Below are 22,440 nucleotides of genomic sequence, written 5' to 3' on the forward strand. Positions count from 1 at the left end.
ATCTGTTGCCAACAAAATGCAGAGGCTGATTTCTCAAAATTCCTGAACTTCACATTTCTGCCCCTTCAGGTTTTTTTGCTTCTTTCTTTCACAACGCCCACGTCCACCTCCTCCATCGCCTTTCATGCTCTTTCCTTCTTGTTCCTTGTGCTTCAGGAGATGGTTGTCATCTGAAGTTTTGTTGTGCTCTGTCCCACCAGCTCTTCAGATGGATATTTTCCACAGAGAGGCTGCTGCTGCTGCTGCTGCTGCTGCTGCTGCTGCTGCTGCTTCTTCTTCTTCTTCTAGTTCTAGTTCTAGTTCTAGTTCTAGTTCTAGTTCTAGTTCTTCTTCTTCTTCACCTCCTTCTACAAAAAGATCCATACAGAAAGAGACTGCCTTGGGCCTCCCTGGTGGGCTCTCACCTGACACCCTGGGGTGGGCTCCATGGAGATTCCAGCTCTGAGGCACCACGAAGATCAGACATGGAGACAGAGGCTTCAGATTGGAGAGAAGAACTGTCTGGGTGGGTAGGAGAGACAGGCCACCCCAGGGCAAGGAGGCAGGAGAGGAGGCCATCTGAAAGGCTGGCATCAGGCAGGAGGAGGAAGAGGGACTGGGACTTATCTCCTTGCATTGCAGTGCTCCCCAACCTTGGGTCCCCAGATGTTCTCAGACTTCAACCCCCAGAAGCCCTTGCCAAAACAGCAAGGGCTTCTGGGTGTTGCATTCCAAGAACATCTGGGGACCCAAGGTTGGGAAGCACTGAGCTATTGAGAGAAGTAGAGAGCCCTAGGGGAGGGAGACACGATAACTGCCCAGAACTCCCGGATTGGGACATGGGTCAAGGTAGAGGTGGCCAAAGGAAGAGGGTATGAAGGAGTCCCCTCCCTGCCCCCCGCCCATTCAGCTCATCATGAACTACAACACCATGGAGACCTTGTTGTCCAGCAGGACATCAAGGCCTTCGCCCAACCCAACAGAGGTACTGGAGGAGGAAGTTGTAGAAAGAATGCAAGAGGTGGCAGGAGGAATAACCTGGTGAGGCTCCAGGCCCCTTTGAGCAGAAAGCACTGCAAGCCTAACCTTTGAAGGGTGTTGGTTGGCTGTCTGGAAGACCCTGATCAGCCATGGACTTTGGATAGTCCACAGTGGGTGGACCTGGATTTCAGACCAGGACTGGGCTTGGCAAGAAGGCCTACTGAACTCAACTCAGCTCCCCAGCAACCTGGAGAGAGGAGATGCATCTGGGACAACTTTTTCTCATACCTTCTCCCCTGACCTTAATAAAACCCAGTTCCTCTCAAAGTTGGGAGTCTCAACTTTATGGAAGCTACGAACCAGGAGGCCTCCCAGCTGGATAGGGGCAGGAGTGGTCACAGACCCAGAGAAGGAGGGAGAAAGAGAAACGCTCATGACATCATGAGTATGTGACTTTCCAGATCTGGAGGGGTGGTGGAGCAGAAGCTGGACTGACCGGTCCAAAGCACGGTGACTTTTAAAATTACCAAGGAAGATGGCTTAACCACCTCCTCTGTCTGTGTTCTCTCTAAGCTTAGCTGCAGGGCTCACACTATGGAATGGGATGGGAAAGATTCCTGTAGCAACGGCACCAGTTGTTGACAACTGCAGTAGCTGTAACATAGGTTAATATCATTCATCTTGAAAGAGGTCTTGGGCTTGAAAGGGTAATTATTAAGGCTCATTGGCTTCACAAAAGACCTCCTCCTGTTCTGATACACACACCCATTTTTCTCATCCCCTATGGATAAGAGTATTTTGACACATCTTGACGATGGAGCAGCCCGGGTAGGTGGGACGCGTTAACTAGAAGGCAGCCCATCTAGGAGAAGGAAAATTCTGAATTCAAACCTCCCTTGTGGCTATATCCACTGATGGAAAAGGCTTCAGGAGTTAACCTTGAGGCAAAATCCAGAGCCGGAGTCCCGGAGGCAGTTTGTGTTGTTCTGTCAACTCCTGAGACATCGCTGGAACCAGTTGTATTGGCTCTTGCCTTTCCATTGGACTATTTCAGTGATGTGGAGAGGGGGGATTTGCTGGTTGGGTAACAGCCTATCCTCCATATTATTTTACCCAGGCTTCGTGCTCTGGAGAGGACACTCCAGCTTCACATACAGCATCGAAGTCCTTCATACAGAGCATGCTACCATAGTCTCTCGAGACTGAAGGATGCCTGTGACACCCAGTTTTGCTTTGCCCTGCATATCATTGGGGGGGGGGGTTATTTTATGTTCCCAAACTGGAACAAAAGTTCCATCCTGCCAAAATCAAGAGGTTCAACCATTCTCAGAGTCGAATGGAACAGGATACAGACACCAGCCCATGGCGGTGTTAAGAAATGAGAAATACTCTCGAAGAAAGAAAGAGGCCAATCTGATCATAAATGTGTTGATCATACAAGGGGCTCAAGAGAAGGAGGAGGAGGAGGAGGAGGAGAATCATCCTCTTAGAACTGAAGAGAGGGAAGGGACCCAATGGGCCATGAAGTCCAGCCTTGGTCAAGGAGGCCCAGTGGGGGAATCGAACTCCCAACTTCTGGCTCATCAGCCAAAGACCTAAACCACTGATCTAACCAGCAATGATATCTTAAAGACTCCGTTGCTCTATTTGGTCTTTCTTTAGCCCATCTCTACTTTGATTTTTAAGCTCTTCAATTCTTCCAGTTCTGAAATTTCTGATTTTTAAAAAATTCCTGTAAAGACTGGATTCTCCTCGGAGTCCTCTGAAACCACAAAATCAGAAATCTGCACAAGGTGGCCGCAAGGAACAGTGGGCCGAACACCCATGCTTTCTCTCCACTTCTGCAGCAAGAGCAACGAAGTGGTGAAATTGACCGGGTGTTTCAATTCCTTTCTGAGACTCATTTCTCCAGTGAAAGGTTTTCTCTGACTCATTGTGAGGTGTCTGTGGTGCGTAGAGAAACCTGTTTGTTCCACGGTCGCCCCTGCTTATGTTGTCTCTACACATAGATGCAAGAGAATAGGCAACCTCTAAGCTTGGGAGGAACTAGTTTAAAGTAACTAATTACTTTGTTAATAGTTCAATGAATAGTTGTAAAGTTACAGCACAATTACAGTAACGTCAGCATAACTTTTTAATGAGGCCAACAATGTTTTCTTGTTACTTTCAAGAATTTGTCTTTATTGATGTTTCAAGATATGTTTAGAGCCATTTGGGTAGGGGTTTATTTTTATTTTATTTTATTTTTAGTTTTATGCTATTCTCAGACCTAAGAGGTAAGGGAAGTATTAATTGCTTTTCTCTTTTGTATTTTTATATGTACAGATTGGATTTGTCTTCAGTGTGGAAGGGATTGTCACTCTCGAATTGCCCTTCTCAGCCACACTAGACACTGTTCCAAGTCCTCGATACAGAGCACGATACCATAGTCTTTCGAGACTGAAGGGTGCCATCAAATGTACAAGGTACAGTAACAAAACCACCCACTAGATGGAACCAGAGAGTTGCTATGTGTCTTAAGTTGCTTCCAATTTAAGACAATCCTAGAATCTTATGAACAAGTAGAAGCTGGCTGGAGAGCTCAGTGGTTTAGGCATCTGGCTGTGGAGTCAGAGATTGTGAGTTTGATTCTTCCTTGGGCCTTCAGGGAGAAGAGGCAGCCTGGGTGGCCTTGGGCAAGCTGCACAGTCCCAGAGCGCCTCCAGAAGAAGGGAAGGATCAGCCACTTCTGAGTACCCTGAAAAGGTTCACCTTAAATCAGAACTGACTTGACAGCACATGATTATTATTATGACGAAGTGACTTCCAGAGGGACAATAAAAGCCTAACCTTCAGGTCTTATGAACTAAATATGGTGGTTTATTTTATCGAACCAATGCAAGTCACATTTTATTTTCTTGTTTTCTGGCTTGGACTGATGACTGAACGAACTACTTTGATTTCTTAATTGCCAGCCTTAATGGTATACAGTTCTTCTGTATTCAGGGTTTTGGTTTTCTTAATACTCAACTGCAAGTCTGCTTTTGCACTTTTTTCTTTTAACTTCCCCAATAACTGTTTGATGTCACTGCTGTTTTCTGCTACTAATATGGTCTCATCTCTGTATCTTAAATTACTGGTGTTTCTTCCACCAACTTTCATGCCTCCTTCATCTAAATCAATGGTTCCCAACCTTGGGTCCCCAGATGTTCTTGGACTAAAACTCCCAGAAGCTTTCACCACACACTGTGCTAAGCCAGGATTTCTGGGAGTTGTAGTCTAAGAACATCTGGAGACCCAAGGTGGGAAGGACTGATCTAAATCTAGTCCAGCTTTCCATAGGCAGTGTTCTGCATGTAGACTGAATGAATGGCAGACAAAATCCACCCTTGTCTGGTGTCTTTTCCACTGGGAAACCATTCTGGTTCTTTCTATTCTGCCCTAACACCAGCATTTTTTCCAGAGTACAGGTTGCACATCAGGATGATCAAATGTTTGAAATGGATTCACAGACAGAAATTTTCCCTATATTTTTCCCTACCCTTCCGATAGGATCAATGCAACACATTAATAATACGTAATTCCATGGATCATTATGAGGTCAATAACACAACAGCAACAATAAGAGTGATGACAATCCTGATGATGGGAAGCCATGAGTAATGCAGGGGGTGGCTTTTAAACACAACGCACCGTGCATCCTGTAACTTTGGCAAAAGTGAAATCGACAGGACTGAACATCTTTCATTGTAGGAGCACATCTAAAGGATCAAACTGAACCATGAGAAACCCCTTCCAAAAACAGAAAGTGGAGATGCTCCATTTTGGAGGAGAATAGATCTTAATGGAAGTAAAAGGACTGTCCTGCCTATATCTATCTATCTATCTATCTATCTATCTATCTATCTATCTATCTATCTATCTATCTATCTATCTATCTATCTATCTATCTATCTATCTATCTATCTATCTATCTGTCTGTCTGTCTGTCTGTCTCTCTGTCTGTCTCTCTGTCTGTCTCTCTGTCTGTCTGTCTGTCATTTCCAAGAAAACCTGGCCATCATAGAACTCTTTTCCTAAGAAAGATCCCTGCCTAGTTGTGACCCACCCAATGCTGCCACAGATAGCAGATGTTGTTCTAAAATGTATTGATCTCAAGCCTCAGCACCTCTCCTTTTTCGCTGTGCCTCCAGACTGTCGTTTTCATTCTCCTACGTAGGATGTCGTGGGTCCCCCTCGGGGCAGGGTACGGCTTTTTGTGTTTTTTTGTTTGTCCAGACTGAAGTTGTAAGAGGCTTAAGGCTGAACATCCAAGAGCAGTCAATCACAGAAGCCGACCCTCTCCCCCCCCCCAGATACTTGGGGCAGTGGTGCTCAGATGGTGAGGCATGCTCTTCTGTTTTGAGCAGTGGACAGTCCTCGCTTGAGTCATGTCTAGTATCTGAAGGGCTCTCTGGTCTGGCCTGATCTAAAGGCAAAGACCCACAAGGACCTGGATGTTGCCCATCACCAGTTAGAAGTACCCAGACAGCAAACTGAACAAGTACCCAGGTCATGCGGTCATTGGTCTCGCCCACCAGGTGAGATTTATTGCAACTCTCTTCAAATTATCTAATTCTGCACCTGTATACGCCAGCAAGTCCATGCAATTTAGTACCTTTAATCATCCTCTTTTAACGGTGTGTTTGTGAAGTGTTTCCCTTTTCTTTAGGTGATGGGTATCTATCTATCTATCTATCTATCTATCTATCTATCTATCTATCTATCTATCTATCTATCTATCTATCTATCTATCTATCTATCTATCTATCTATCTATCTATCTATCTATCTATCTATCTGTCTGTCTGTCTGTCTGTCTGTCTGTCTGTCTGTCTGTCTGTCTGTCTGTCATCTAGCTAGCTATTTATTTATTTACCATCTATCTATCATATATCTGTCTGTCTCTGTCTGTCTGTCTGTCTGTCTGTTTATTTATTTATTTATTTATTTATTTATTTATTTAAGGAAAGAGCGGCTATGTGCATTTCTAAAAATAAGTGTGAATCAGCAATCTCTGGGAATCCAGATCTTCAGAGCTGAGAAAAAGGGGAACTCCTTCAACGTCGCAGCATCTCAGCCCGCTCGCTCGCTCGCCCTTTATGTGAAACAAGCTTAGAATGTACGAAACAGGAAGTCACCAACCACGCGTGATTCAGTCTACACTGTGTTGATCGTGATTTTGCAGAATACTGCTGAGCACGGGCAACAGGAGCTGCTTTTGCATTACCTAATGCTCCTCGGCACCAGGCGTGACCAATGGGGACTCCTCCTTCAAGCGCATAGAAACACCTTCTCATCTTTGGGATTTTGGTCGATTCACCTCCTGCCCCCTAATCTCCTCTCCTTATTTTTTTTTTCTTATTTTTCTTCCTACGAGAAATGATGAAGCATTTTTTTTCCAAAACGCATGAGCCTAGAAGTGGGGGAGCTTCTTCGGGAGCCGAGGCGCAAGACCAAAGCGATCAAAGGGAGCAATGGGGGAAAACTGTGAGAACTTTATAAAGGGATGAACTGTCGTTCTCCAGAGAAGAGCTCTTTCATCCAAATGATTTCTCCTCAAGAGGAGTCCAAAGATATGACCAAAGGCAGTGTCCCCAGGCAGTCCAATGCCCCGATCCACACCTACCTTTGTTTCATCGTTGCTTCTCTGACCCTCTGCCTCCTCGTCGCCTTGGGAACCATCGTGATCTTAGCACTTCAACGGACAGTAAGTTGCTTCCTGTTTATCTCTTGACTTTCGGTTGCTCTTCTTGCCTATGAGGGGGCTGTGTTTTTGCCAGGAAGTGGTCATCCACTTGTAGTCACCAAGAAAACTTGACTATCATCTCCTCAAAGCTCCAGATAGCATGGTCAACCAGAAGTGATCCTCAGAACTGAACTCTAGAATGTGTTCAGGCCTTCGGGTCGAGGGCCATCCTTCTAAGGGAACCTGCTTTATTATTCTAGGTTCAGAACATCTGGTTTGTGAAAGTAAACGGGATGCCATGACATCCACGGGGGAGCAAAATCTAGCCTCCTAGATGATATGGGACTATATTTCTCTTCCAAACCTCAGCCTGGTTCAGCAGAGGTTCAATAGCACCCTCAAACGATACCTGGAGAGCCACATGTTCCTCTCACACACATGTGCATTCATGCACACACACCAATTTAAATTGCTTTCATTTCATCTCTCTGATTCAAGACACATGCCATTGAATCTTGTTGGTGTTTTGTGCGGTCAAGTCACCTCCAACGTATGGTGACCCCATGAATCTCAAAAATGTTGTGTCCTCAACAGTCCTTCTCAACAGTCCTTGTGTCTTTCAGACTCAAGTCTGTGGCTTCCTTTAGGGAGCCAGTTCATCTGGTATTTAGTCTTCCTCCCTTCCTGCCACCTTCCGCCTTTCCCAGCATTATGAACTTTTTCTGGAAAACCCTGCCTTCTCAGAACATACCCAAAGTAGGACGGCCTCTGCTTTAACATGTTTGCCTCCAGATATATTTTAGGCTTGATATCATCTAGGACCCACTTATTTATCTTTCTGGCCATTCAGGATACTTGCAAAGCTCTCGTGCAGCACCACATTTCAAACAAATCTCGCTCTCTTTTTTTTTCCTGTCAGTTTCCTGAACTGTCCAGCTTCCATACCATACATGGTGACTGGAAATCCAAGACTGTGTGGGTGATCTCTTAGAATTGTCCATTTGGAAGATATTCTGCCTGTGTCATCTTCCTTGTTGAGGGAAGAAGCTCAGGGTCAAAACAATCCTCACAGACGGTTTCAAGCTTCCAGACTTCCCTCCCCAAGTTCCTGTTTTTAGCAGTCCCGACAGGTCTTCTGTACAGAACGGAATGAAATATATGGGTATATTAGGGATGGGAAACCGATTACCTTCAAGATGTCTCTAGATTTCAACATTCATCATCTTTGTATATCAGCCACAAGGGCTGGCTGGAATTCAATAGAGAGGTGGTTAAGGAACACGTCAGACGACGTCCTGTCTCAAAATAGCTATCTTTTTGTTCTCCTTCTGCGTAAATCCTGCGGTAGAAGATTCCCGGGAAATGTACCTGCCATCCAAAGTTTAAGATGAGGTAAAGAAACTGTTGCTCAACTGAGAGAGAGGTGAAGAATTATCTTGTCTTGTTTTGACTGAGTTGCTCAATTTCCTCCAACATTATTTTTACAAACTCACTCAGGCTGTGAAACTTTTTTTCCCCTTGCTTCTGTGTACTATATGTTTGCTTTTTCATGTGTACTTTAGCATGGTGTGTTGAGGAAGGCCCTCATGTTTCGAGCAGACCTCATAGGCATCCCTTCGGTCTCGAGAGACTATGGTAACGTGCTCTGTATGGAGGACTTCGACGCTGCATGCAAAGCTGGAGTGTCCTCTCCAGAGCACAAAGCCTGGTAGACATGGTTTCACTTTAGTTTCCCACTGCAGCAAATGGATCATAAGGGTTCCTAGTGTTCTGATTTCAGGGATCCAGATTTATTTATTTATTAGATGTATACCCCGCCCATCTAGACCGAAGTCTACTCTGGGCGATATGTTCTCTTCTGTCGGCCACGGTGGAAAGTGGTATCTCCATGCAGAATGAGGACCGCCAACCACTTTCTTGGCCGTTACCCAAAACACAGAGGTGGAGGGAAGACTGGAGAGGCAGTTTGCTGGATCATAAACAGAGTTCCTGGTCAATGGGGCCATTTAAGGACATGGGCTCCTTTTGAGACACTGAAGGAGCCTCTTTGTCTCACTATCAGATGGAGCTGGGGGAATCTCAGAGGGCTCTAAAATTCCTCATGGACATGACTTATCCTCTTGAGACCACCAAAGTCAATGAGAACAAGAATTTGGTGAATATTCTCTTGATGTCTCTGATGTCAGTTTGCTCTTGCTATGTCTGTGACAGCAGTTCACCTGGATGCCAGTCACTGTGTCTACTGCCCGGGTGCTTTCCATTTGTGGATGGACAAAATCAAAGACCCAGATCTCCCCTCCCATGGTCCCCTGTCTTCAAATTGGGCTGGACGTACCTTATAAAGTCCTCTAAAGGAAGACGGACTTGAAACAGAGGACAGTTCTCCATTTCAAAAGGACACATGGCGCTCCTGTCTGGGAGTCCGTAGGTCACTTGCTGAAGAGTTGCTTCACACCCTGAAGAATACAAAGCAACAGCGGCTCTCGCCAAATGGTGGAGCATCAGCTGCCAAAACTGGGGAATAAATAAATGTATTGTGCAATCCTGCGGTTCCCTGAAGGATATCATCAGAAGAAGCAGGAAAACAACAAGAACATGGCTAGCAAGTGCCCAAGAGGGAGGATCCTAAAAAGAAAGATATTTGTGACATCCATTCCTTCAATATACAAGCTGGCTCTTAAGAGGCTGACTACATTTAATGACACTGCCAGTTTCTGGTGTCGCTTTTGGAAAGTTGGAATGGATCAGAATTCCGTGGGACTCTTCACAACAAGGAATTTGACAATATTCCTAAATTTTTCATCAAAGAAACAGGGAGAGCTTGAGTTTTCTTCCAAAACAAACCAAATGGTCAGAGACTGAGAATTTCGGTAGTTCTCTAAGCTGGTGACCTGGCGATGGAGCCCAATGGTCCAGAGTTTGATTCCCTTCCTGTGCCAGCCAGCCTGTGTAGCCTTGGGCTGCCTCCACAATCCCAGAGTACCCCCATGAGAAAGGAATGGTCAGTGACTTCTGAGACATGCTGTACGGGGGGAGAGAGATGACCCTGACATCAAATTGATGGCTGCCTATTATTATTATTATTATTATTATTATTATTATTATTATTATTATTATTATTATTATTATTATTATGATCATCATCATCATCATCATCATCATCATCATCATCATCATCATCATCATCATCATCTCTTAAAAGGCTAGCTCTCTTTGTCGGTAGGCTGAAGTCCTTTAATGGTGAATTAAAATTACCAATTCCCCAAACACTGAAGGGCTCCAATCTTCACCTTTAATGTCTAGATCATGGGTGGTTAGAATCACAGAATCGTGAAGTTGGAAGGGGCCTGTGAGGCCATCAAGTCCAACCCCCTGCTCAAGGCAGGAATACAAGTCAAAGGATATCTGCCAGGGGATTATCCAAGTTTCTTTTGAAGGTCTCCAGTGTTGGAGCACTCGCCACCTCTCGAGGTCATGGGTTCCGTTGTCGTACTGCTCCAACAGTTGGGACGTTTTCACTGATCTTCAATTGAAATCTAGCTTCCTGTCACTTGAGCCCATGGTTGTGTCTCCTGCACTCTGGGATGACCGAGAACAGATCCTGCCCCTCTTGCCCGCAAATGGTCCCCTCTTTAGGCTGGGAACAGTTACTCGACTTCTGAAATACGAATCGTTATACAAATTTGGCTGGAAGCAAACTGCCTTTGGTTCTTTTCAAGAGTCGGACATGGAGAGGCCACGCCTTCCAGAGCTTCATCTCGGTCAGCAGAAGAGCGGGAATGAACGACACAGTTATTGTGATCACAACACAACACTCTTCTACATGTGAACAAGGAGAACACTGTGTCCACTTACTGTTATTCATTGAGCAGCTTCTAACCAAGTCGTAAGAGAGGGAACCTGGCCGTACCTCCTCTGGGCCACTTGCTGCTCATGGAGAGGAAATTATTTAGCTGGTCAAAGGAGAACCGTCGTGGCTCATTTCTCTTGCAGTCATAAGCCACTGCTAGATGGAATTTCACTGCGCGCTTTGAGTCAGTGGGCATCTGACGGATCAGAACCATAAAGAATTCCACTCATTCCACTGGCCTGCTCTAGTTGGGATTCCCCTGTACTGAGGGAAACGCCTGTTTTCGTTTCCAGACCCAACATTTTGAAAGGAACCAGATTTTGTTTCAAAAGCCAAGCAAGAGAAACAAGTGTGCTAATGAGAAACAAATGCTCTCTGCTCTTCTTGTCTGCTGCAATTGTTTTCGAATTTTTAAAAAAAGGCATATCCTGTCTGTTATATTTTTTCACGAGGAAGCTTTCCACGAGATTATGAGATGCGTTAAATGCACACAATCGTCGTCGTGGGGGCTCTCCAAGGGGGCAACACGGCATCAACCCCCAGCCCTCCCTCTGTTTTGAGTGGTTATTATTTCCATGTCCTCGTCGTACAGCGGTCTGATGTAATGTTTAAATTGCCCCAATTTCAGGAATTGTGGAGAGGGGCAGGGCCAATCTGATTTGTTAATCTCCTACTGCTCATGAGATCTTTGGAGAAAATTGGGGTCTCTCGAGATGCTGCCACTTTTCCCTAGACTCTCCCTACCTCTATGCTTTCTACCTGCCTTGTCCTCTTTGCAGAACGCATGTGTAGACCAAGAGCTTCCATCATTCAAAGGAAGTGAGTGTGCCCTCCTCCTGTACAGGCTTTCCCACCAAGTCTGAGACCCACATCTGTTAAGGAAATATTCAAAGCACTCAAAGATAATAGAGTCCAGTTGGCAATTTTATGGACTGATTCAAAATGTAACTTTTTGGTTTCTGTTTCCCTTCAAGGGTTCTGTTGCACCGTGCGATGGACCTCAGAGAGCACCGATGGACGGTAAGACAAGTGGAATAAGATACACACCCACAAAAATACTGAACTCTATAGCCATGGCTGGATCATCATCCCCAACTGGGGCTTAAATACGAATACCTGGGTTTCTCACTCCCAATGCTTCACTAGAGGGACCAATGCTTTGGCTCAGTGTAAGAAAGTTTTTCAGGTTCTGCCGTTCAACTACTAAATACAACAGGTTTTGGAAGAAGATAATCCTTGATTCTTAACCTTGGGTGTCCATTTTTTCTCGGACAAAAAAAATTCCGAAAGCCTTCACCACCAGCTGTGTTGGCCAAGATTTCTGGGAGTTGCAGTCCAAGAACATTTGGGCACCCAAGGTTGGGAATAACTATCCTAATACATTTCCTCTGGGCACCCACCCACACACACACACTTATATCAGGTATGGTCAGCCACCAAGGGACCCCATTTTCCAACCACTCAAAGAGTTCCAATGCCAGCACCCAACACCAGCAGCTGATATTTTCAGGTGGCCACCCATACAGGTACCCACCAGATCTGCTTAGCTTCTGAAACTGGAAAAGAGCAGGTGGGCTTAGGAGGATAACAGCATTATTATAAACACCTTTTCTTTGACTGTACATCCAGCATCCTATTGTCCATCTCAGCTAAGAGCAGACCAACCAGATCAAAGGAATGGTAAGTCAACAAATCCCATTGAATCCATGGGTCCACTGTAACTGGACTAACAATGGGGACGTTGGCCTATTTTTAGCCACCGTGGTGATGTCTCTTTGGAAGTCCCTTTTGGAAGAAAGTAAACTCCAGACTTTCATCCCTCTTTGGATGCCTACCTAGAAACACAGTTGATCCAAATCTTTGACCTTTTATATTCCCATCTATTCAATTCAACTAAGTAATGGTGTCCATCTGTGGATGTGCACAAGAATGAAGTCAAGGGTTTACATCGTAATTATTTTAACAATGAGAAGGAGGGAGGGAGACATCCCTCGTGTTCTGAGACCCTAGACTCTAACCTGATGAACGCATGCATAAATCCAGGAGTTGTATTTTGCATTAATAAAGGCAGCGTTGGTCAACATCCCCGTTCAGGGAGCAAAACATTCACTGTCCCGGCAGAGAATCTCAAAACAGGCACTGTTCAACGAGCAGGCTAATCCATTGACATTAACGAGGCTCTTGAGGCAGAATGTATTCTGCGGAGTTGATTCCGAGCTATTAAAAACAGCCCATAAATCTTCATTCCCTCTTTTTCGTAGCAGAGGACAGGGTGCTATTATCCAACACCTACAGGTATTTGAAGATAATTTTACTGACGGACACAGTTTCCATGCGGGTATGTCCATTACTCACCCTCAGCTATAAAGGAGTCCATTGGAAAGAACCGTCAACGTTTAATTGAGATTAATGCATCACTGGATAATTGAAGAAATGTCAGGATGACATTCATGGCTAGAGTCAGGGAGTAGGAGTAGGAGTAGATTAATTGTTCCAGGATGCGGGCTTTCCCACTAATGGGCTAATACGACTCATCTCCCATTCCTTGGCCCGACCAGGTCAAAATCTAGATTTCCACTTATCCCGTCCTCACAAAGGTGGGGAAGGAAGCATGAACTTGTCTTCTATACCCAGCAAGCCAATGAAACAGAATTGCCTTGGCTTGGTGTGCCAAGATCTTTCTATACTGTACCAGCAAATTAGGACTGAGACGTTTCTGCTGGTGGCCAGCAGAGGACTCTCGTTCCTTGCATTTGAGGATGTATGGAGAACGATGTCTGCCATCCCCTATGTAAGCCTTGCAGGTGCCAGCAGCAACAAAATTGTGAAGATTTCTCCCTGTTGGTGGGATTTTAGAAAAAAAATGGCAGAAGCATGGCTGGGCAAAAACTCCCTGCATTGCTGGAGAAAACCTATGCCCTTTCTTTCTTTCTTTCTTTCTTTCTTTCTTTCTTTCTTTCTTTCTTTCTTTCTTTCTTTCTTTCTTTCTTTCTTTCTTTCTTTCCTCCTTCCTTGCTTCCTTGCTACCCTCCTTCCTTGCTTCCTTGTTACCCTCCTTTCTTTCTTTCTGTCTTCCTTCCTTCCTTCCTTCCTTGCTCGCTCACTTGCTTCCTTCCTTGCTTGCTTGCTTGCTTCCTTCTTTTCTTTCTCCCTCCCTCCCTCCCTCCCTCCCTCTCTTTCTTTCTTTCTTTCTTTCTTTCTTTCTTTCTTTCTTTCCTCCTTCCTTGCTCCCTTCTTTCCTTTCTTCCTTCCTCTTTCATTCTTTACTCCTTCCTTCCTTCCTTCCTTCCATGCTTGCTTGCTTGCTTGCTTCCTCCCTTCCTTCCTTCCTTTCTTCCTCCCTTCCTTCCTTCCTTCCTTCCTTCCTTCCTTCCTTCCTTCCTTCCTTCCTTCCTTCCTTCCTTCCTTCCTTCCTTCCTTCCTTCCTTCCTTCCTTCCTTCCTTTTTCATTCATTCATTCATTCATTCATTCATTCATTCATTCATTCATTCATTCATTCATTCATTCATTCATTCATTGCTTCCTTCCTTCATCTTTCTTTCAGATAGTTTTACACCAGTTTTTAACTTTAAGAAGAACCCAAGGCAGCTTACATCATTAAAAGACAATGTTAAACGTGGGTATACAAACACTTAAAAGCATCAGATACCACACTAAAAGACAGTAAGCAACACCAAAAATGCATTCCAACCAATAATGCGCCCAGCAGCCAATCACTGAGGGAAGGCTTGCTTGAAGAAAAAGGTCTTTGCCTGCTTCCAGAAGGGCAGCCAAGACGGGGCCAGGAGGGTCTCTAGTGGGAGGGAGTTCCAGAGTCTCTGGGAGCAGTGACAGAGACAATCATCTCCTGAGTCTCCATCAGAAGCACCTGTGAAGGTGACGGGACTGAGAGAAAGGCCTCTCCTGAGGATCTTAACACCTGTGTAGGCTCATCAAGGGAGATACAGTCCTTGAAATAGCTTGGACCCAAACCTTGTAGGGTTTTATAGATTTTATATATACAGTGGTGCCCCGTATAGCGAGGTTAATCCGTTCCGGATTAACCTTCGCTATACGAAATCTTCGCTAAGCGGGAAGTAAAAAGCCATTGGAACGCAATAAACTTCATTTAATGCATTCCAAATTGGCCCTAAACTTCCCACTTAGAGAAGTTTCCTGGCCCCGGGCAGCCATTTTCGCGCCCTCCCCTCGCTTGCCGAGGGCGCGAAAACGCCGCGGGGGGCCATTTCGGGTCGTTTTGAAGCCGCAAAACAGCTGTTTTGCGGCTTCAAAACGGACCCGAAATGGCCCCGCGCGGCGTTTTCGCGCCCTTGGCAAGCGAGGGGAGGGCGCGAAAACGCGGCGCGGGGCCATTTCGGGTCGTCCGCGGCCGTTTTGAAGCCGCAAAACAGCTGTTTTGCGGCTTCAAAACGGACCCGAAATGGCCCCACGCCGCGTTTTCGCGCCCTCCCCTCGCTTGCCGAGGGCGCGAAAACACAGCGCGGGGCCATTTCGGGTCGTCCGCCACCCATTTTGGAGCCGCCGATCAGCTGATCGGCGGCTCCAAAATGGCCGCCGGACGCCCCAATCGTCGCAAAGCGAGGTGCGGCGATTGGGTGCTCCGTATAGCGATCCCAAAAAAGGGGATCGCTATACGGATTCGTCGTTGTACGGTGCGCTCGCTAAGCGAGGCACCACTGTATATAATCTAATATATATAAAGATGCATACAGCTTCCATGCCCATGGTGCTCCATGTCTGCTTGAGCCATCGGTAGCCTGCATAACTGCAAAAATAACCACCACCAACAGCGTTTTCTGCTTGCACAAGGCGTCCATGGTTTCTCCCTTGTTAGCAACATTAAAAAAGGAAGCATCTGCATTCTGAGAACAATTATGCTGATGGCATATAAAGCCATGAATCACATCGATCTCATTACTGCGGCAGATGCAGGCGGTATATTACAGATATTTGAGGTGGTTTTAGGACCTACAACATCTTAGAACTGCAGAGCTGGAAGGGACCCTTGGGGTCATCTAGTCCAGCCCCTGCCAAGAAGGCCCCGGGGGGGAATCGAACTCCCAACCCCTGGGCTCCTCAGCCAAAGACCTCAACCACTGAACTCTCCACCAGTTTCATTGAGCCAATGTCTCTGGTCTGCAGAGGAAACCACAACAAGACGAGTCGTGGTGAATAAAACATGAGGGATGGGATTCTTTGATTTTTTTTTTTATGGACTGCAAATATCATACTTTTTCATTCCTAACCGTACAGACACACTCAATGTCCTGCACCTGGGAGAAAAGTCCTAATTGAAAAGACTCTCGAGGCTGAGCTTGGCCTAGCTCTGCCTGGCTTCCTGCTCGAAAGCCAAGCTCCCAGCCTGCACTGGGGCAGGAAGAGGAAGCTTACGGAGAACTAGGCCTAGCTAAGCCTCAAGGCTTTCTGACTTTGGCCCTTTCTCCCAAGTGCATCACATTGAGGTGTTTGTGAGGTGTCTGCAAGAGAGCTAGAACTCCCAGGATGGAGAAATCTGGTCCCGGTGGTCCAGAAAACCCCAAAAATCCTGTTTAAATGCAGAGGGCTAAATGCGCTTGCTCATTTCAGCTGAATCAATGGGAATTACAGCATTATTACAATGCTGTAATAAATCTCATTCATTCAGTGGGTCTTCTCTGGTTGGAGCTGACAAATGGAGAGTGTTCACGAGTGCATTATGCCCTTTGGGGAAAATGGGACAAAACGTATGAATAAGTAGACATTTGTAAGAGGATAATGGGGGAAGGGGGGGGGAGAAAGTATTTGCTTTAGTTGGAAACAGTCATCAAATGATGGAGGTATCATTTCCCCTTTTTAAAAAATTTCCTTTTTTCCCCTTTTCTTTTAATCTTATACACAATATCAGGAGAGGCCACACGGAGTACTCAGACCATGATGCTCAACAAAGCGATGGCATATCTTCAAGGTCAGTAAGCATTGCCCATTAAGCAAAAGCTTATGAAAGTGAAAAGGCCAACCAAAAATAATAATAATAATTCCAGATGTTTAGAGGGTTCTTTCAGTTTAGGATTATAATTAATTTCTGTTGTGTCGCCGTCTTGTTTTTGAATGGATTTGTCGGTGAGTGCGGTCATTGAGGTTTGTAACTGTTTTGCGTCATCTGCGCAGGGTAGTGAAGGGGAGGTATAGAAACTGCAGAATGAAATGAAATAAGTGAAATAAATATGATGGGAACAAGAGACTTTTCTCCCACCAGATGTTGCTCTAACTTTCAACCAATCTACCGAGCATCTGTATGTCTGGTATGCCGTCAAGTCGATTCTGACTTATGGCAAACCTTTCCAAAGTTTTCCAGATAGAAAGTACTCAGAAGTGATTTAAAATTCTTTTCTTCCGGGAGAGCCTTGGGACTGTGCAGTTTGACCAAGGCCACCCAGCCTGGCTCTTCTCCCGGAAGGCATAGTGAGGGAATCAAACTCCCAACCTCTGGCTCCACAGCCAGAGACCTCAACCATGAAGTCAGCATGGCACCCATTCATTATGGGTGCTGGAAACCAGCAACAGCTGGTGAGATGGAAACATTATTAGGAGAAGCTTAACATCTTTACTCAATTGTTAGATACAATCTTATCTGTTTATGCTGAACACTGGAGAGCAGGGGTCCCCAACCCCCGGTCCACGGCCCGGTGTCAGTCCATGGGCTTCCTGGAAGTGGGCTGCAGAGACAGATGGGCCACAACACGCCCCTCTGTGAGCACAACACGCCCTCCGTGAGCATGGCACGCCCACCCGTGAGTCCGATATGCCCCTCCAAGAGTGTGACATGTCCCTCCACAAGCACAACATGGCCACCCACGAGCGTGACACGCCCGCCCGCAAGCACGGGGGTCCCCCGCCCCCTCATGCCCAGAGCCCGCACCCCCAAAAAAGGTTGGGAACCACTGCTGTAGAGGGCAAAGAGACAAATTTAGGTAAAGGTAAATGTTCCCCTTGACATTTAGTCCAGTCGTGTCTGACTCTAGGGCATGGTGTTCATCCCCGTCTCCAAGCCACAGAGCCAGCGATTGTCCGAAGACAGTTTCTGTAGTCACGTGGCCAGCACTAGGCATGGAACACCATTACCTTCCCACCGTGGTGGTCCCTATTTATCTACACGCATTTTTACATGCTTTCGAATGGCTAGGTTGGCAGGAGCTGGGACAAGCGACGGGAGCTCACTCTGTCACGTGGATTCGATCTTACGACTGCTGGTCTTCAGACCTTGCAGCACAGAGGCTTCTGCGGCTTAACCTGCAGCGCCACCACGCCCCTTGCAGACAAATTTAGTTGCCATTATATTAATCATTAACATTCAAATCGCAAGCATACAGTTAATGCAAAAAAAGACTTCTGTTACTTTGATGTATGCTATTCACTCAAGCGCATCATTCTGTATAAGAGGCATTTTTTTAAAATGGTCTAACAATGATACAACTGGGAACCAGCAAAATTAATATACAGCATCAGGTGCTTCTTGTTACAGGTGGTTTCCATTTTAGTGGGATTTATCCCATGGATGTGCTTTGTGAATTAAAATGTCTATGCAGCCTGGGATGTAAGATGTCCCCTTGGCTTCTGCCCGACTTCTTGTTGTTGTTGTTGTTGTTGTTGTTGTTGTTGTTGTTGTTGTTGTTGTTGTTGTTGTTGTTGTTGTTGTTGTTGTTGTTGTTGTTGTTGTTGTTGTTGTTTCTGTGATGGGTTTCTCAGTTTTGACTTGTGACATAATTGGGCCTGCAAGCCAGCGTTGCGTCATGGAGAGAGTATCGAACTCAGGAGACCTGGCTTCAGTTCTCTAAAGCTCAGCCACAGAAACTGGTTGGAGGGGTGCCTCTAGTAAAGACTGTGCTGAAATAGCTCCCAAGCCTTGGAAACCCTCCAAGTCAGAATTGACTTGATGGTCCTTTGTCTGTTGTCTCTCAGCTGAGACGTTTACTGTGTCCTCTGGAATGAAAAATATGTTCTCTCCTCCTCTTCCAGTGTTAAAGCCGATCAACCAGTCCCAACTGAGGTGGAACAAAGATGGGCTCCTCTACAACATCCGGTACGACGAGGGAAACTTGGTGATCCAGAGTCCCGGCACCTACTTCATCTATTGCCACTTGCAGTATTTCGTTCCCAAGTGCGAAAGCTCTGTGATCGATCTCAGCCTGAGGCTGCTGGTCAACAACGTCCCCATGAAAGAGACGGTGCTCACTCTGTGCAGCTCTCGGGAGACCATTGTCGGGGTAAACCATGACATCTTTGCCGTCCTTATGATGGAACTGAACGAAGGGTCTCGGGTCTCAGTGGAGATCTCCCCCTTCACCTACCTAGACGCAGACAATATCCCTTCAAGCAATGTCTTGGGCGCCTTCAAGTACATGGGCGAAGACTGGAAGTGCCCCTTCCTTGGGACAATAGCTGGAAAATGTCCTTAATTTGAACCCCCTGGCCATTTTATATATTCAAAATCCAGCTCTATAAGAAGGGACCACGAAGTCTTCCATTGCCTCTCCGCTGGAAGACTTATTGTCCGTTGTGTGTTTCTTTGTTTGACTACGGATTCGCTTGGGATGTAGAAAACCCCAAACCAGAACATCCTTTTGCTCCCCAACGAATGAAAAAAGCCATCCAAAGATAGACTGAACTGACAGAGAAAGTGGAGGGTTGAGAAGGGCAGGCTGAAAGAGACCCTCGGCTCCTGTGTTCTTCTACGCACACCAGATGAGTAAATATGAAAGTTGGCCATGAAAATATGAATCACTCAGAGGTCCCATTGATTGCAATGGGGGAAAATCCACAGTGCAGTTCTGTATCTGTTCTCTATCTCTATCTGAGATAGATTGCGTGGCGGAGGTGATGAATCTGCATTTGCCAAATGAGTCTTGTACAGATACGAGAACTTCCTCCTTCTGAAATCAATGGGATTCAAAGGGGCTTTCTTTGGGTTGGATCAGGCCCGTCGCTTTTGTACACTGGCCATTCAGTCCTAGGCGCTCAAAAGGGACAGTTTTCCTGGAGCGCCAGGGGACCGACCTCCAAGGAGGTGTGACGCCTGCTGCTTTTAGCAAGGAAGCGATGCTGCAGTCTTGCCCAGGGATTTAGAACTGAAAGGAAACTCACCTCCAAATGGGACATGTGCCAGAATCGACACAGGATGTGGCTTCTGAAAAAAAAAAATCCAGCTTCCGCATCTTCTGACCACCTGCAGAGAACCCACGGACTCCTTTTTCTCAGCTAGAGATTTTGACCGAATAAGCTAATTTGTGTGTCCATGTGAAACGCAATGCTGTCGTAATGTTCCAGCTGGAATCCTTTCCGTCTTTATGTCAGCTCACTGTGGCTAACTGAAGAGGTGCTGGAGCTCATCCGAGTTATGAAATTGCCCAGGCATGCGACTGGCACGTTTGTGGACATGTCACCAATTTGCTTCAATTAGCATCAACAAACCTTACATAAACAAATAGATCTCGGGCCATTCGTTCGCTCTTGCCTTATTCGGAGGGAACACTTGTTTTATTTCTTACAAGTTTTTTTTATGTTTCCCCCTCTCAAAAAGGTTTGGAAGTGGCATCTCTGTTTTATATTTGAACACAACAAAACCTCATTCATTCATTCATTCATTCATTCATTCATTCATTCATTCCTTCCTTCCTTCCTTCCTTCCTTCCTTCCTTCCTTCCTTCCTTCCTTCCTTCCGTCCGTCCGTCCGTCCGTCCGTCCGTCCGTCCTTCCGTCCTTCCTTCCTTCCTTCCTTCCTTCCTTCCTTCCTTCCTTCCTTCCTTCCTTCCTTCCTTCCTTCCTTCCTTTCTTTCTTTCTTTCTTTCTTTCAGGCCAAATGATTCCTTCCCTGGTTGTTTCACATGGATGTTTGGAACAAGAACTGAACTGAAAACTTAAAATTTATACTGTGCTACCTTAGAGACAGGAAAGATCTATCGAAATTAATCTTCCTCATATTTTCATTTTCTACCCAGTGTTAAACTTGCTCCATTCCATTTATATACGACGTTGCAAATTATTATTAATAGTATTGCTACTATTATTCCATCTGTGCATCTGTCACCCTCCCCCCATAAATAGATGCATGTGTGAGGGGAAAAATACATGTTTTGGCACTTTTAAAAATGTACACTCCCCTCTCCGAAAAAAAGGCAGTTCCATTTTGTGAAATGCTTTTGAAAGCATGAATTGAAATATGTACATTTTTAATGCAGACTTTAAAATTAAACTTCTTGTACACATCATTTTCTCTTTCTGTGTGTGTGTGTGTGCATGTGTGCGTGTGTGCGTGCGCATGCACAGGTGAACTACATCACATTTTGAAAGAAGGTAGATTTTGAAATGAATGTGTGTTCTGGTTTGCCTTCAGATCTAGTAAGCCTGCCAAGAGGGCAAATTTCTTCTACCCGTCCTGATGGAAGGTTTCGCCTTCAAGATGAGAAGCAAAACACTGGAAATTGAGTAAATACATGTAAGAGTAGTTACTTCTCTTTATGCTATTTCAGTGAATTCCATCTATGTCACTATATCTACCCACCCTCTACTGGATTGCTTTCCTACTGTCTCCAGAACAGAGAGAATAGAAAGGGAAGTGGACTTCCAGTGTATGTCAAAAATACACATTCCTGGAATGAAACACAGGAGGAGGGGATTGGCTCTCCCACTGAGAACATGTGGATCAATGCAGTAGGGGCAAAGAAACAAAAGGAGTATGGTAGTTAGAGTCTACTACCAGCCGCCCAATCAAAGAGATAAAGTGGATGAAATTTTTGAAAAAAACAAATTGCATGGATTTCAAAGAGACACAACATAGTAGGGATGGGAGATTTCAGTTATCCAGATATATGTTGGGAGGCAAATTCTGCCAAGTCTGGCCCTTCCAAGAAATTCCTGGCTTGTGAGGCTGATCATTGTGAGGCTTCCCAAGAAGCAGGCGTCTCCTACAAAATGTGGAGAGAGAAATTAGAGGACTAGCTATTTTTGACTTGACTTAGTGACCATCTCGATCTCAAAAGGAAACAAAGCAGAGTCGTAGTCACACACATCCGATGAGTCAGGTCCTAAAGGAGTCCAAGAAGGGTGGGAGTTTCTAAAAAAAGAAATTTGAAAAAACACAACTGTAAATAATTCCAACATGGAAAAAAAAGGTGGGAGATGCCAAAGAAAGGCCAGTGTGGCTTCACAAAAAGCTGTGGGAGGACCTGAAAATAAAAAAAGACATGTACAGGAAGTGGAAAGAAGGCCAGGCCACTAAGGATGAGTACAGACAAGTAACAAGGATGGCATGAGGAGGGCAAAAGCTGAGAATGAGCTGAGGTTAGCTAGAGACACTAAAAGCAATAAAAAAGCAATCTTCAGGTATGTGAGTTGCAAAAGACAATCGAAAGACATTGTGGCACAGCTCTGCAGTGGAGATGGAAAAATGGTAGCAGAGGACAAAGAAAAGGCAGAGGGTCCCAATTCCTATTTTAGTTCAGACTTTTCCCATAATGACTATGAGCTTCCAAACAAATGGGAAGTGCAAGTGGGAGAGACAGAATTGCAGCCGGAGTTAGAGAAATCAATAGTCAAGGAATACCTTACCACCTTGAACAAGTTCAAATCTCCAGGGCCGGATGAACTGCATCCGAGAGTGCTGAAGGAACAGGTTGAAGAAATCTCAAAACCGCTATCCATTATTTTCTTGAAATCATGGGAAACGGGGGAGGTGCCAGAGGACTGGATGAGGGCAAATGTTGTCCCTGTCTTCAAAAGGGGCAAAAAAGAGGAACGTGGGAACTATAGGCCGGTCACCCTGACATCAATTCTGGAACAGATCATAAAGCGGTCGTTGTAGAGCTGCTTTGGGTCCCTTGTTTGGAGAAACGTGGCATATAAATAAAACTACTAATAATAGTAATAATTGTGCAAGCACCGTGAAAAC

At 45.4% G+C, this 22,440-nt stretch overlaps 1 protein-coding gene across 1 annotated transcript; it reads left to right on the forward strand.

Moving 5' to 3' along the window:
- Nucleotides 1-6,000: 6,000 nt before the first annotated feature.
- On the forward strand, nucleotides 6,001-20,761 carry TNFSF8 (TNF superfamily member 8). Its single transcript, XM_020813254.3, has 4 exons — nucleotides 6,001-6,687; nucleotides 11,491-11,536; nucleotides 16,402-16,461; nucleotides 18,513-20,761. The coding sequence occupies exons 1-4, from the start codon at nucleotides 6,487-6,489 to the stop codon at nucleotides 18,950-18,952; spliced, it is 747 nt and encodes a 248-aa protein (XP_020668913.3). The 5' UTR covers nucleotides 6,001-6,486; the 3' UTR covers nucleotides 18,953-20,761.
- Nucleotides 20,762-22,440: the final 1,679 nt, after the last annotated feature.

The sequence above is a fragment of the Pogona vitticeps genome, chromosome ZW-PAR (genome assembly GCF_051106095.1).
Source record: "Pogona vitticeps strain Pit_001003342236 chromosome ZW-PAR, PviZW2.1, whole genome shotgun sequence".
Lineage (NCBI taxonomy): Eukaryota > Metazoa > Chordata > Lepidosauria > Squamata > Agamidae > Pogona > Pogona vitticeps.